Source organism: Oncorhynchus keta, chromosome 26, assembly GCF_023373465.1.
Source record: "Oncorhynchus keta strain PuntledgeMale-10-30-2019 chromosome 26, Oket_V2, whole genome shotgun sequence".
NCBI classification, from domain to species: Eukaryota; Metazoa; Chordata; class Actinopteri; order Salmoniformes; family Salmonidae; genus Oncorhynchus; species Oncorhynchus keta.
Window position 1 is genome coordinate 9,160,722 of NC_068446.1, and position 14,362 is coordinate 9,175,083.

The window sequence follows — 14,362 nt, forward strand, 5'->3', positions numbered from 1 at the left end:
CTGATTACAACCTCATTGACACCTGGCAAGCTCATAACACTAAATCAAAATAGTTCCCTTTCTATTAAAACAGGCTAGTCTTCTATTTTCTTTAATCAGGAAACCAGAAATTCAACATCACTACATGACCAAGAGTATGTGGACAGGACACCTGTTCGTCGAACATCTCATTCCAAAATAATGGGCATTAATATGGAGTTGGTCCCCCCTTTGCTGCTATAACAGCCTCCACTCTTCTGGGAAGGCTTTCCACTAGATGTTGGAACATTCATCTGAAGGGATTTAGGGATTTTATCCCTCGCAAAAAAATGTAATAATCCGAAAATAGAAATAAAAGGACAGCATATTTGAGACAACTGTAAAATGAATGTAATTGTACAATGGAATCTACTAGTATTTAAGACCCTGCAGTCTGCACAATGCTCCATTATAATCTGAGGCATTCTACAAACCACATATCTTACACACAACTAGTTAACAGCTGAACTTATTTTACTTGCCACGCACACAAACACACGTGCACACTAATTGTTACAATAAGAAGCATTCCAGTCACCAACCTCCATCCCTTCACATTCTTGTCAGTCAGCAGGATGCTGTGATGATGTCCAGAATCTCCTGAATCCAAGATGGCCGACACTGTTTGTTTGTGTCATGTTGCAATCCCACTTCCTGCTGCTCGCTAGTGTAAACCGTCCACCACCCGGGTATGGAAAAACAGCACGGCCGGCACCCCAGTGAGTGAGGTTTAGGCTTGGACTTGTCTGTAGCGTTTGCTGTTTCCTACGTTGTTGGAATTCAACAGCGAGCTGTTTTACTAGGCCCCATGTGGCACCACCGTTCCCCTCCTCCCTCCAATCCCGGCCCTCTGCTCCCCTCTGTCTCACTCTTTCCTAACATGGATATGTAGCATTCATCATAGAGCAGTGAGTACACCACACTGAAGGAACCAGGGTAAGACGGTGGGATCAGGTTGCTGCTAAAGTCCTCGCAATGTGATTTGTGAGTTGCGGGTAGTCAAATATAATTGTTGTTTATCTCTAGAATGAAATGTAGTGCCCACATTTGTCAGGATTCTGAATGGACTCCATCCAGAACTTAGAAAATGTAATTGAACAGAAAACAGATCGTAAATATCTTGAATTCTACATCTAATTAATGTAATTACAGTATTATCAGTAATCACACACTTAGGAATTACATGGGCTGGTTGTGTAATTGAAAGTAACGCTGCATAGTAACCAAGAACCTAAGAATAACCACAATGTTGAAATCAGATAATAATTGTATTGTTCATATTGTCCTTGGTTAGCTGAATGTCATGCACATGCATAAATAGGTTTCAAGCATTACAATCCATCCATGTCCTCACAATGACATTTCATTTTCCACCATAAAATATGTGGGCATGATCAGGGACAGGATTTTCACAGGGTTTATTTCACAGCTGACAATGAATGATACAAATACAACGCATCAAACAAAATAATAAAATACATCTCAAGGATAATGTTATCAAGATGAGGTGCATGCAAAATGGGAATCTTTTTCATCTTTTTTTTTGTTACTTCCTCTTTTCCTTAGTGAAGCCAGATCGCAAAGCGCCAATTCTGCAGTCCTCTTCATCAGCCCGTTTGATGGCCGTCATGCTCGCCAGTTTCAAGGAGGCCATGTGTTTACAAAATTGCATTTGTGACAAAATAACTTTTTTTCATAGAGTAAGCCGATTCTGTAGAGGGTGGGGTTAGGAGTGTGTGGGGTAAGGGAGGGGAGTAGGTGTGTGTGTCTGTGTGTGTTCGTGTCCTGTAGTGTTGTTTAAGGTCTGCTGTCTTTTAATCCCATTGTATCTCCTGTGCTGCCAGGCTGCTCTGCTATATACAACTATGTTACTATACAACTTTATTTCACTGTGTGTGAATGGCATTCCAATACAAAGAGCAGTCAAGTCTTTTTCCAGAAGGATATCAGTAATCACACACTATTATCCTCTGTAGTTGGATTAAAACGTTCAAGAAAAACGTTGCAAATATTTATTTTGTTGTTTTGGACTAAAACATGTTTTTGTTTATTTTTTTTTTCTCTATTCTATGGTCTTATCCTAATATTGTCTTTGTCTTCAATGGTGAGGAATTCCCCTTCTCTTAATACTTTAGGGAATTTTCAAACGTCGGGAAGTTTGGCTGTAATGCCCCAAGATTTGTTCTCCCTGAAAGAAATCATAGAGTAACAATATATTAACTACAGAGCAACCTGGCTTTATGGGTCTGCATTTACTCTTCACTTTAGCTCTACATAGATATATCAATCAATGTGTGCTTTGCAGCGTTCCTTTTTCAATTTTAAAAAGTTATAGCCATATTCATGCATTAAAAAAGCAATTTTCAGAATTTTTTGACGACTTGGTTTAGGTGCAAATCCATGGGGCATTACTTTAAAACTGGAAACACCATAAAATAGAAAATTAAAATAAGAGTAAAAATGTGGAACGCTTGTTTTGAATTGGTCAATCAATCATTGAATGCTTTTTCATTTGATGTGAGTAAAAAATAAAACAGTATCTAAGGAACAACACAAAAATGGCAAGTGTAATGAAAAATAAAAAACTCATTTAAAGCAAAGTATTTTTATTCACACAAATTTAATAAGATATATAACAACCGTTTGGTCCATAAATATTTAAGGGGAAATAGTTTCTATACACCATCTTTATCAAGAAACAGGGAAACATGGACAATCTTGATAGAACACTTACTGTACTGAACTATTAACACGAAAATCAATTTATAAGATTCTTGGATTAACCAACTATATCTGAAAGAGTGCACAAACGCTTTCTATGACATCGCTGCCCCCTTTTAACAGGATACACCATAAAAAGATCTTCAGAAATAAGATGTAAAACAGTACAAAACTAGTGAGGCGTCACAAGTATGTGAATCAGTTAACAAACAACACATATAATCCTGAAGTTCACAAACTTTCTTCCAAGTTATATCATAAGGCACATAGTAGAACTGAGTTAGGCATCTACTTCATCAAGTAGATTGAGAATAACGCTTTGTTCTACAATAGAACAAATAGTGACAATTACAATAAAATGTTTTAACCCAGCAGCAAGAACTCCTTCTCTTTCTTTCTCTTAATCCGCACTATGTAGTCCTGCTTTGCTATCAACCACAACCCCAACGCCAACGACCTTAAACAGCTTGGCCCAGAAGACAACAAAATACTCATTTAAAATGTTTACAACCCTGCAGAAGGACTGCTTCTCTTTCTTTCTCTTAATTCATTGAGAGGGAAACGTGTTTTTGGTCTGTTCAGTGGCAAGTGATCGTAAAGAAAGTATAAATATGGCCTAACGTGAACATGGAGGATGATTTATTTGTCCCACTGGCTGCATGTCTTCTACTATCTCTAGTTTTCTGAGGTCATTGTAAAGTTTCTGTCAGCTCTACACCTCTAATCTGCCACATTGTCATCCCTCACTTTTTAACCTCTTCCCTTTTCCTTTTTTTTATCAACCCTTCTTTACCCTGAGCAACATAATGGGCAGTATTTTATTTAACAGTAATTCTACGGGCACATTGAATCCAGATAAACTATTTTTTTAAATCCATTTGTGTGTTGGTATGTAAAATTAGGCCAGCAGATTAGAAAAAGTGCACTGTCATGGAAACAATCCTTTCAAACAGTGCCGATTCAACTGTGTCCCAATCCAGAATTTCACTCACTGATTTCTATTGTGGAATTCTTTCTAATATCAATGTTACTGCATTACATCTTTGACAGTTACCACTGTACAGATCTATAGATTTGTTCCGTTGTTATTGATTTTTTTCACAGTTGAGGTGTGTCAAGACAAAATGCATGTTGAGGTCACAGCAGCCAGCTGGCATTTGAGTTGTAATTGTCCGGGTTCTTGTAATGTATACAGTGCAATTTAGAGATTAGAATTACTAATCCATAAAATAATCCAATGTTTTGTTAGGTCCAGGATAACTCTGAATTATATTTTACAACGTATTCTGCGAATGTATTTTGATTTTGAAAAAACTAAATATGTCTTAAATAGGATAGTGCTAACATACACATTTCTAGAGCAAAATATTAATGATTTTAAATTAATTGATCAGTAAATAATACATTAATTATCAGGGATGGATAAATTTAGACTTAATCAAATGACCAAATGAAATAAAATAAAGTAAAAATAATATACTTTTCCCATTTTAAATAGTTCCATTTGGGCTCTGTCCAAGATTGTTGAACCCTGTTCATAAATTGTTCAATGCCGTCCAGATTCAAAATGTCCTCTACACAAAACCAATCACTAAATACGTTGACTACAAACAGCTGCCAAGCGGTTGCATATGCTACACATCAACATCATTTCCTCCTGTTTAAATGTTGCTGTAGTTGTTCTTGTTGATCTTGTTGCTTTTTTGTTGGGTACAGTACAGTACTTCCTGTATCCACAGAACTGTCTCTGTTTTCTTTAAAGGTGTTTAAAAAAATGTAAATGCAAATTATGGAAAAAAAAACATAAATGAGTTAAGAGCTTAGAGTTGTAGAGCTTGCTAGAAAAGGTTTGTCAAGGTAGTCTGTGAGGGGCTCCCCGAATCATGGCTGTCCAAACTAGATGTGACGGAGGTCACTACAGTGATAGAGGGATTGGTCAGGTCTGTTAGTGTGGCCGCACTGGAGGGGGGCGTCAGAGCGCCGCTGTCGGACGAGGGCGGCGGGAGTGACGTGCCGTCGGCCTTGTCATTACCATTCTCCTGTCGCAAAACGTTCCTTCTGAATTTGGCTCTTGCGTTTTGGAACCATACCTGCAAATCCAATCCAATGGCTTTTACTTTATGTTTATGTCTAATTTATTAACTTATTTTCTTTGTCTCCTTTCTTTCTAATAAAATGCAATGGTTATGACATCACAGTGTTGTCCACTACCTGACTCTCCCCGTAGAGTAGAAAGAGTAAAGAACAATACCTACAAACTGTTTTTGACGCCATTATTTTGGGCTCAGGGAGTAGAAACCAAATGAGAAATGACCAGCTGAAAGAGTATTTTTATTTTGTAAAAGATCCTTACAGACTTGTGCACTCTCTCTTAAATTACTCTTCCCACCACTGACCCAGGGAGATTGGGAGTGATACGTGGATGAATTATATGTCTAGAAACCCTAAACACTACAAATACCATACATCTCCTTCATACAGTACATCAAGGAAGCTGGTGCCTAACAACATTCCATACAACATCGGTAGAAAACCAATGAAAAGAATTGTATAAAAAAAACATGATTTCAATGGACTTGAATGGAACTGATGGTCAAATGTGAGAACAGACAATGGACTGGGGGATATAGAGTGATGATGTCATACTAGGTCAGAGGTCAGAAATGAGGGCGATGGCTACTGCTTACCTGTAGAACTCTTTTGGTGAGGCCTGTCTTCTGGGCAAGCTGTTTGAGGTCCTTGGCGTCGGGGTTGTGGTTGATAGCAAAGTAGGACTTCATGGTGCGGAGCTGGTGGTGCTTGAAGGAGGTGCGCATGCGCTTGGTCTTCTGGGAGGGAGGGTAGGCCTGGTCACGGTCCAGGTGGTCTCCATCATTCTCATTACAACCTGACCAAGAGGGGTGCAAGGTTAGAACAGATATACTGTGGTAAAGTGTGCATTGCAGTATAATTCTTCAAACAAAAAGTGGGGTGCTGTTGGTCCTCATACATATAATCCTGAGTTGTCAACATAGACAGCACTCCCAAAATCAAGGTTGTTAGTTATAGAAAGACAGCACATGCGATCAGGGTTAGGATAAGGTTATGATGATTCCATTGAAGAGGAATTAAAGGCGTAAAATGGCCATCATTTTCAGTTAAGATTGAATTAAATCTTTAATTGAATCAAACATAAGTTATTCAAAATGTAACGGACACAAGCCCCTTAGAAAGTATGTAAAGCAGATCCATATCTACAGTAGGAGTTGATCAGTCGTCAATTTGGTCAAGCTAGCATTTCTACTCCTCTGTGCTTAAAGAAAGCAATAATGTATTGTCATTCAAATGTAATCTCTACTTCCAATATGCACCATACTAATATTCTGTCCTGTCTATTGAAAGATATTTAAAATAATTGATTGTCATGCCATGATCAAAAGACAATTATGTTCAACACATCCAGCAGACATGCATATCCTATAACAGACTTTACTCATTCTACTATAGGCCTATTAGCTAAAGTGATCATCCCTAAATCTCTGACTAATAAAAGAGAGCAAAGGCTATAGTAGGCTGTTAATATATTCAAGACACCTATCTTGATATTTCCGCCCCCTGCAAATGCAAAACATGCAGACACTTTAGTGCTGGTTTCACAGACCTAAACAAGACGTTTAGTTGATACAGAACTAAACATGAACACAGAAAAACCTAGTATTAAATATCTCTGGGCTACAGAATAGATGTATTTTTCAAATGAATCTTGGCCATAGTCCAAGACTACCACTCATATTTCATCAGAAATGTGTTACTTAAAACACTTATTTTCAGATGTCAAATATGCATCTTAATTCATGTTAGACAAGCATATGCAATAAAATAACAGCTACATCTTTAAATCTTGGGTATCCCATTTTCCTCAGCTATGATTGCTTGCTGAGTGCCTTTATTTCTACAACTACCCACCAGGGGTCGCTAACAAAACATGCTGAGTCGGTATTCCAACTGCAAGGTCGACATGGGACTGACCGCATGGAATAATTATCTAAAGACGTAGGCTATAGGCATATAGAGTCGATGGAACCTAAACATTAAACCGGATATAGACTATATCAACATTTTTGCTCGAAACTGACTATGAAAGACAGGCAATTTCTGATTATACCTAATGGAATGTTTTTTAAGTGCTATGGACAAAAGCAGGATTTAATTCAGAGCTAAATTCAATCATATGTCTTTTCAGTGCAACCAAAAGTGTTTTAAATATGGAAAGGGCACAACATCTACAGCTGAACATAAATACAAAACAGAAAACAAATTAAGGGGGAATATGGGCATGTTTCTGAAATGAAATAGTCTTGAGAAAAGAACCATTACCACCACCCATGTCGTTATTAAAGCAAAATACTGTAGTCCAATAAACATAACATATTAGGCTTGGGATAGACCATATTAGAGGACATAACAAAATTATCGCATGAAAACAATTCAAATTATTTTTTAAATAACGTTAGATACTGGAGAGGATGTAATGTTGTTGCTTGTTTGTTTCGTTTTTTTGTATCCGGCTCCATCTCACTCACTCTGTTTCTGAGAACTGTGCTGACCTTCCGAGTATGATTCAGTGGTTGGAAGCCAGGGATTCCTACATCACCTTCAATTAACGCAGAACAATTATTTAACACGCAGATTACCCTTATTCCTCTCCATGCATGGAGAACAGAACAAATTTGGCACACAGTGACAAACTTTCTCAACCGGACACTAATTGTAAAAAGCGACTACAAAAGAAACGCCGCGGGGTTGGTTAGATTATAACATTAACGTTTTCAATGCCAGTTTTTAATTGTAAAATGACCTGTAATGTATAACGAGGAGGCAATTTCCCCCAAGAAAGGCGACATTTTAAATAGTTGAGCCCAAATTACTTTTACCCCCTGCACGTGCTTATGTCACTGGTTCAAATTCATGTGTGTACCCATTTTACAAATTCGATTACCTAATGAGAGCCATAATTAGGCTATAAAAGTTAAACTAATGGTTAACTGGGGGTACATTTTGTATCATTTTGACAGCATGCAATTTAGCCTAAAGAGGAGAAATGCAAATACGCTACTTCATGAACAGAGCACCCATTCAAAGTAGGCATCTTCCAAGGTGTGGAATGGCTAATTGTTCTCTTTCGTGTCCCCCCTTTTTTGGTTAAAATTGCTTTTGGTGTAGGACTACAGAAATGAGGCCTATGCGCTTAAACACGGATCAAGCCAAATAATTAATGAAATCTCTATATTCGACATTATCTTTTCTACTCAGTTCACCAGCGCTCGTCATGGGTTGGTTAGTTAGCATGTAGCCTAACAGGTTATAGGCCTCAATCAAAACATCCCCACCGTAACGTTATTTTCAAACAGCGCAATAGCCTTCTGTGCGTACAACTTCCCGACCAGCAACTCCTCTCCGTCTCCTCACCTGAGTTGTAGCTGGCGATGTCTATGCCCATGGCGGGGCTCTTCCTCTTGCGAGGTCTTCCCTTCTGAGCTGTCCCAGTGCCATTGAAGTAAGGCAGCGCCAGACCCCCGCCTTTAGCCGCCAGCTCGGAGTAGTTGAGGCCGGGGTGTGGGTACTCTCCCTGGGCTATGGTCTCGAAGTGGACCCGGCAGTACACCAGGCTGTCCTTCATGCCGAAGTGGTCGCCGGTGGTCAGGGTCTTGTTGCACGTGGTGCACGTGAAGCAGCTCAGATGGTACACCGAGTCCCGTGCACGCATTACCATCTCCGATGCCGATATCCCGAGGTGGCAGCGCGCACACCTCTGCACTGAGAACCTTCTGAAACAAGGACGCAATTCTTTAAAAACACGCCCAGACATAACACAACACACACCGCGAGTGGCTACATAAAATACAACTCAATGTTCTTACTGTGTTTTTATTCAGCAGTTTGCATGTAATGTCATAACCTCCATCCGCAGGCCTATAATAACATATCGCATTTGCAGCATGGCCAAGAGACGACAGATTGCCTCTGATATTTAGGCTGCTTGTCTATTTATATTTCCATGTAGTAGATTCGTTATATGGGGCCTTCCTTGTATGACTTGTTGAATATGCCAAAGCTATAGCTGATCGAAACAATACGCCTTCTGTGCGTACATTTAACCTATAGCCTATTTCAAATGTTCTGTGGCATGTGTTTGTGTTTATAGATCTATCGTTTCAGACATTAACAATAGTTCGTATGACAGGCCTAATGCCAAACACACAAGAGAGTGAGTGAGGGAGAGAGAGCTTGTGTTCAATCGTCGAATATTAAAATCAATAATTTCACTAGGCCTATAGAAAAACAACCAATCATAAACGTATGCTTTCTTACCTGTAGTAATCCTCCTTGCAGTAGATGCTGCCATCCTTGGCAAAACACGTGAGTTCTGACTCCAAATGTTGTTTACATTCACAGCATTTGAGGCACCGCAGGTGCCACTGTTTATCCACAGCGAGTAGGTAATATCTATCCGAGATTTTGCCTCCACAGCCAGCACACAACGCGGGCTTCTCCGGTCCCATCGAAGGCATGGTCTGGAAGAGGAGGGGAATATTATTAATACATGTGGAAATGCATGGCTCACATCCTGCGCATGTGGTGGGGACTATACTTCCCATGTGGGGTTTGGCTTGTGTGTGATAAAACTGTAACATATCTGAAAGATTACATATTAGCCTAATATGAGCAATGCAACATTTTCTTAAAAATAAATCAATAGTACAACGATCGTTAGACGTTCTTAAGTAGCCTATATATGACAGTTCGGGTTTAAAGCCAATCCCAAGAAATTCCTGCGGAGCTGAAAATGTGTCAACATGCAGGGCCGGTTGTGTTTAGGGAGTAACTGCATTCAATGTATCTAACAAATGGAGCCTGTATACATAAATGTATTACAATGACAAAGAATAATTCATTGCGCTTCATTGCACATTTAAAATAAGCTGTATCGACAGCCTGGTGCGCTATGTCCTCCTACTTTCACACGTCTATAATTTAGCATTACTGCCAAAAGAACAACAATTAATAATAATAATAATAATAATAATAATAATAACAATAAATTATTATGTACAGATGCTAATAATTTCCAAACTATTATATATGTAATAACTGTTTAATTAGGCCTATATATTATATAAATAAACATTAACAGCAATTTGTTATTTGCTCAAAATATAAATTGTGTAACAATTTGGCAAAATATGAGTAATAATTGTCACTTTTACTTTATGTACTTTCACTCAGTTTAGTTGATAACTGAATGTATTTGTATTACATATGAACATTTCCACACACATACATGTTCTTTAAAAAAATGTTTTTTTGTCCATATAGGAACCTGTAAACGCAATATTAAACCCAACATTTTCTTTCGAGTGATTATTTCTTGCAGCAATCTTAGCCCAACTACAGCTTCATAAAGCATTTCCTTGCATTTAAACAGTTATGCCCATTTGGATGTAAGTGGTAATCTTCATGGATGTCAGAACAAGAAAAGAAAACCTGATTTAGTTCATTTTTCTTACCGATTCCCTTCCGTTGAGCTGCACGCCCTTGGTAAGGCGCGAGTCGGTTTTGGATCTCCTCTCCATCTCCTCCATGATGCCTTGGATGTGGTCACCGGAGATCCCGTGGAACAGCATGGCTCCCGCTCCTGAACGACGCAATGTGCAACTGCTCGCTTCTGCCTTGCAGCCCACAACTTCCATATACAGCTCTGCGTCCCGTTGGCTCAGAGCATCCGACTGGCTCTGCTGTTAGACTGTTAGACAGGCACACACACAAACACACACACACACACAAACAAACAAACAAACAAACAAACAAACAAGAGACACACTCAGCTCAGCTCACCTCCCCTGCAAGTGGTGGATAGATGAGGGACGGGGAGAAATCAAGGCAGGAAGAAATTATTTCCTCTCCCCTGAATGTTTTGTAAAAAAGAAGAAGTATAGTCCAGCTGATCCGGCGGTGGCCAGTTTATGCACAGATGATGATGGTGGTGATGGACGGTTAAAATTGCAGAAGTTTAGATTAGGTGTTTTTCTCTCGACAGTCCCGCGCCGATCTCACGTTATAGGGTTCCGTGTGCTTGAAGGTCAGATTGGGACTGCCTGAGTTGGAGAGCCGTGTCCTATTTGTGAAGAGAGCAAAAGCCTGCCCAGTTTGGATAATTTGGTAGGAGGAGTCGTTCCCTCTCTCTATGCCACTGATTTCTATTCACCAACAAAGAGCTGTCACTCTCCCCTCTAACCCGCGGTGCATGTTGGCTGCGAGAGCGTGGAGAGAGACACTTTGGTTATTGACATTTTCATTACTTTTCTTTTCTATAGGTTTTAGTTATCGGAAGACATTAGTGGAGTCTAAATCGCAGTGACACGATACGGTTTAGTGAAATTTGCATAATCTCTTGGTGTGATTGAATTAGAAGGATAAACCATGGATATTGAATTGTAATTTGAACGAATTTTAATCTGTATAAACTGTAATATGGAGTTTCAGTAGCCTTACTTGCTGAATTTGATTCGATAACTTTATGTGAAACGTCTAGTGGGAAAAGCACGTCTTACGTGAAACAGTCGTGTGAGGGTGATACCTTTCCTTGTCTTGTATTTTTTGCCGCCGTGCATTTTTAAATGTGATACTCATTTACCTGTGAGCGTGCTGTGTATGCCTAATAACTAAGTAAGGCTATAACATGTTTATAACATTTTAAAAATAAGTTGAACATTTTGGATTGGATTTTGAAAATATTAGTATTGGTAAAAGGTTCAATTTACCCGGATTCTGATTAATTAATACTATAGAATACATGTTGTGTGTATGTGTGTGTCATAGCCAACATATGTCCAGTTTAGCCTACAAAACACAAGTAGGCCTGGGAAATAATTGTAGACCTATATACGATAAATATGCCTCAAGAGTGCATGGCAAATACATAGGCCCATTCTAAAACGGACAAATGCCAGGCCCTTTTCTCTTTTTCTGATAACCAACAAAAGACGTTAGGCCTATCCCAATTAAGAAGACATTAGCTTATATGAATTGTCGAGTTATATAGCTGCATGTGTTGAAGTGACAGTGGTAGGCTGCATTCTGTGTAAGTAACGTAGGCCCTAATGACTGCTTTTAAAGCCAGATCAATGCTCTCTTAATTAAACAGTAACTTAAAATCAACGTAAACTAATTATCCGCCACTGACTCATTAGCATGTCCCTCGTCTCTCCAATTAAACTTTCTGTACTCAAACTATCACTTTACACTGACAGACAGGCTTCTCTCTCCAACGTGTGACAACACACACCCATTATATTTGCTAAATCGATTAGTTTCTTTGTAAATTTAAATTGTGCACCTTAATCCAAGATATTGAATTCCATAAAATATTTGTATTGTTTGTATAGCATGTGGTTGAAGAAGTCATTTCTATTATCTATAACGAATGTGTGTGTCGTTTTGTACCTAAGTTCACGGCCGAGGCCTGACAGACAATAAAACACGTCTGGGAGATTTTAAGGTTTTGTGTCAGAGGACAAAAGATAACTCTCCTTACAGTCCGGACCATTAGACTTCCCAAAGCTCCATGAAGTTGCAGGTGCGCTTCCTCACGCCAACGCCAATCATTTTAAGACCTGTTACGTTTCCATTTTGTCGCGGGGATCAGAAGTCGTGTGTTTAATTGGGCCCCCCTCGATAACACGGCGCGTAAATGTCTAAACTTTTAAAGGAGGTGGATGTGCTATATAGCAGCAGCGGAGTTAATTCGCGCTCTGTCAGTTTCATTCCACTGAAGTAAAAAAAAAGGCACTCAGGATTAATTTCACTTGGACAAAGAAAACCTAAAAACGGGAAACGTGCAGTTCAGTGTGACATTAACTTGAAGTGTTTATTATGCGGTCCCATAGAACACGCAGAAGTGGCCCACCTAATTTAAAAACGGTTATACAAAATGTAGGCTATAGCTGTTGTTACTTATTTATTTGAGAAAATAAAATTAGACATGTTATTATTATTATTATTATTATTTCATTGTGCCTCTTCAGAAGGAATAGGAAATGTTACATAGCCCCTAGATGCATGTCTCCCTGGCCTCCAGCAATGAAATTTCATCCAAGTGAAAAGGGATTAAAATGCGTCAGTGCATCCACGAGCTCTCCCAGTGTTCATCTCTGAAATGGAAAACAACCCATTTCGTTTTTTAAACTTAGATCGATATTTAACGTTATCCCCTCTTAGTTTATAGCTAGGCCTATTTCACAAGTCTATAGGCCTATAGCAGGTTCTTCTTTAGAATATATAAATGCGTAATTGTCTCCTATATGATGTTTAAAAGAAATGCCCATTGACGATGCCATTTAGAGCCTAACGCCAATAATGATGACTCCGACACATATAATTATCCATTTACGAAAATAATGTATTGGTCTTTAAACGAGTTGGCTTTTATATTTTTCGTTGAATTCATCTCTGCATTGTCTTAACCATGCCGGGGTTTTGTCTCGTGAATAATAATATACATCAAATTATATATATGAGCCAACAAATGTATTTACATTCCTGTCAGAATTCCTCTTTATTTTACTATTCTTTGGTGGCTCCAGAAGACTATTTATCATGACATTTGAGAATTGGCAACACATTTAGGCTACTATGAATTCCTTTTTAGTCCGTTTTTCCTCTCGTGCCTTTTCACTATTTTGCTGCGCCTTTGCTGAGAATCATGCAGTTCACTGTACTGTGCAGCTTCTTCTCAATTTCAACCTTGATTTCTTTCAAACAAAATGTTTACCACGAACATACTGTATTCGGAACAATGACAGATAAGACAGCTATATTTCAACTATTCCACGGGCGGCTCAATGCTGATTTTTGTTTCCTTGTGAATGAAAGAAATATCGCCAATCCGTCAACATAGGCTTTCTCAAAGCTCAGTTATATGGCTCACTATATCCGTCATTATTAATGCAACGTCTTATAGCTTACACACACGCACAACTTTAGTACACGCACCTCGGAAAATAGCAACCATGTGCATATAATGTATAGCACATCGAATAATTGTGTGAAAATGTGTAATTCAGGTGAAAGTTGAGGTTACCTTCAGGCTGATAATGCGCTGTCCTGGTATAGAAACCAACCTTGTGTTGAGAAGGTTGCGGGCCTGTAGAAGAGAGGAAAGGAGAGGAGGAGGAGGAGAGGATAGCAGAGATTCTGCCGGTAGATGGGGGCTGTTCCTTGTTTCTCGTAGTCCCAGTGAGTGTCAATTAAAACAAACCTACCGCTTGGCGAGAAGATATTTATATATATATTCCTCTCCCTCCACCAAACCCTCTCAAACAAACGGTTAATGAGAGCTCACGAGCCAACGTTGAGACGCACGCACGAGCACGAACACACACACGCACACACACACACACACACACATCCCGGGTTTGTCCAAAATATCAGTATGTCATTGCCCATATGAATAAAATCAGGTCAAGTGTTTGTTACACCCTGATAGCAGGGATCCATGTTAATAAATCCTTGAGCTCTGCAGTCAAACTGTCTTAACAATACCTGTCGAAGATGAAAACAGCAAGGTGCACTCCTAATGACCTTT

The 14,362-nt window shown here is 39.1% G+C and overlaps 1 protein-coding gene across 5 annotated transcripts; it reads right to left on the minus strand.

The window, feature by feature from the left end:
* Positions 1-1,273: 1,273 nt before the first annotated feature.
* On the minus strand, positions 1,274-14,119 carry LOC118358893 (LIM/homeobox protein Lhx9). Of its 5 annotated transcripts, none has more exons than XM_035736881.2 (6): positions 13,859-14,119; positions 10,287-10,522; positions 9,091-9,293; positions 8,188-8,546; positions 5,427-5,626; positions 2,608-4,829 (listed from the first exon to the last, which is right to left on the minus strand). In XM_035736881.2, exons 2-6 carry the CDS (start codon positions 10,467-10,469, stop codon positions 4,578-4,580), a joined length of 1,197 nt encoding a protein of 398 aa, XP_035592774.1. In that variant the 5' UTR covers positions 10,470-10,522; positions 13,859-14,119; the 3' UTR covers positions 2,608-4,577. The 5 variants fall into 5 exon arrangements, with proteins under 5 accessions (XP_035592776.1, XP_035592774.1, XP_035592773.1 ...); XM_035736880.2 differs by having other exon boundaries at positions 10,287-10,619; positions 13,859-14,117; XM_035736883.2 differs by lacking the exons at positions 2,608-4,829; positions 13,859-14,119 and adding an exon at positions 1,274-2,206 and having other exon boundaries at positions 10,287-10,993.
* Positions 14,120-14,362: the final 243 nt, after the last annotated feature.

Coding starts and splice junctions, on each gene's coding strand:
- LOC118358893 (XM_035736881.2), bottom strand. CDS start 10,469: ATGGAAGTTGTGGGCTGCAAGGCAGAAGCGAGCAGTTGCACATTGCGT. Junction 9,294..10,286: donor AGCTCAACGGAAGGGAATCG/GTAAGAAAAATG, acceptor CTCCTCTTCCAG/ACCATGCCTTCGATGGGACC. Junction 8,547..9,090: donor TGCAAGGAGGATTACTACAG/GTAAGAAAGCAT, acceptor TCCTTGTTTCAG/AAGGTTCTCAGTGCAGAGGT.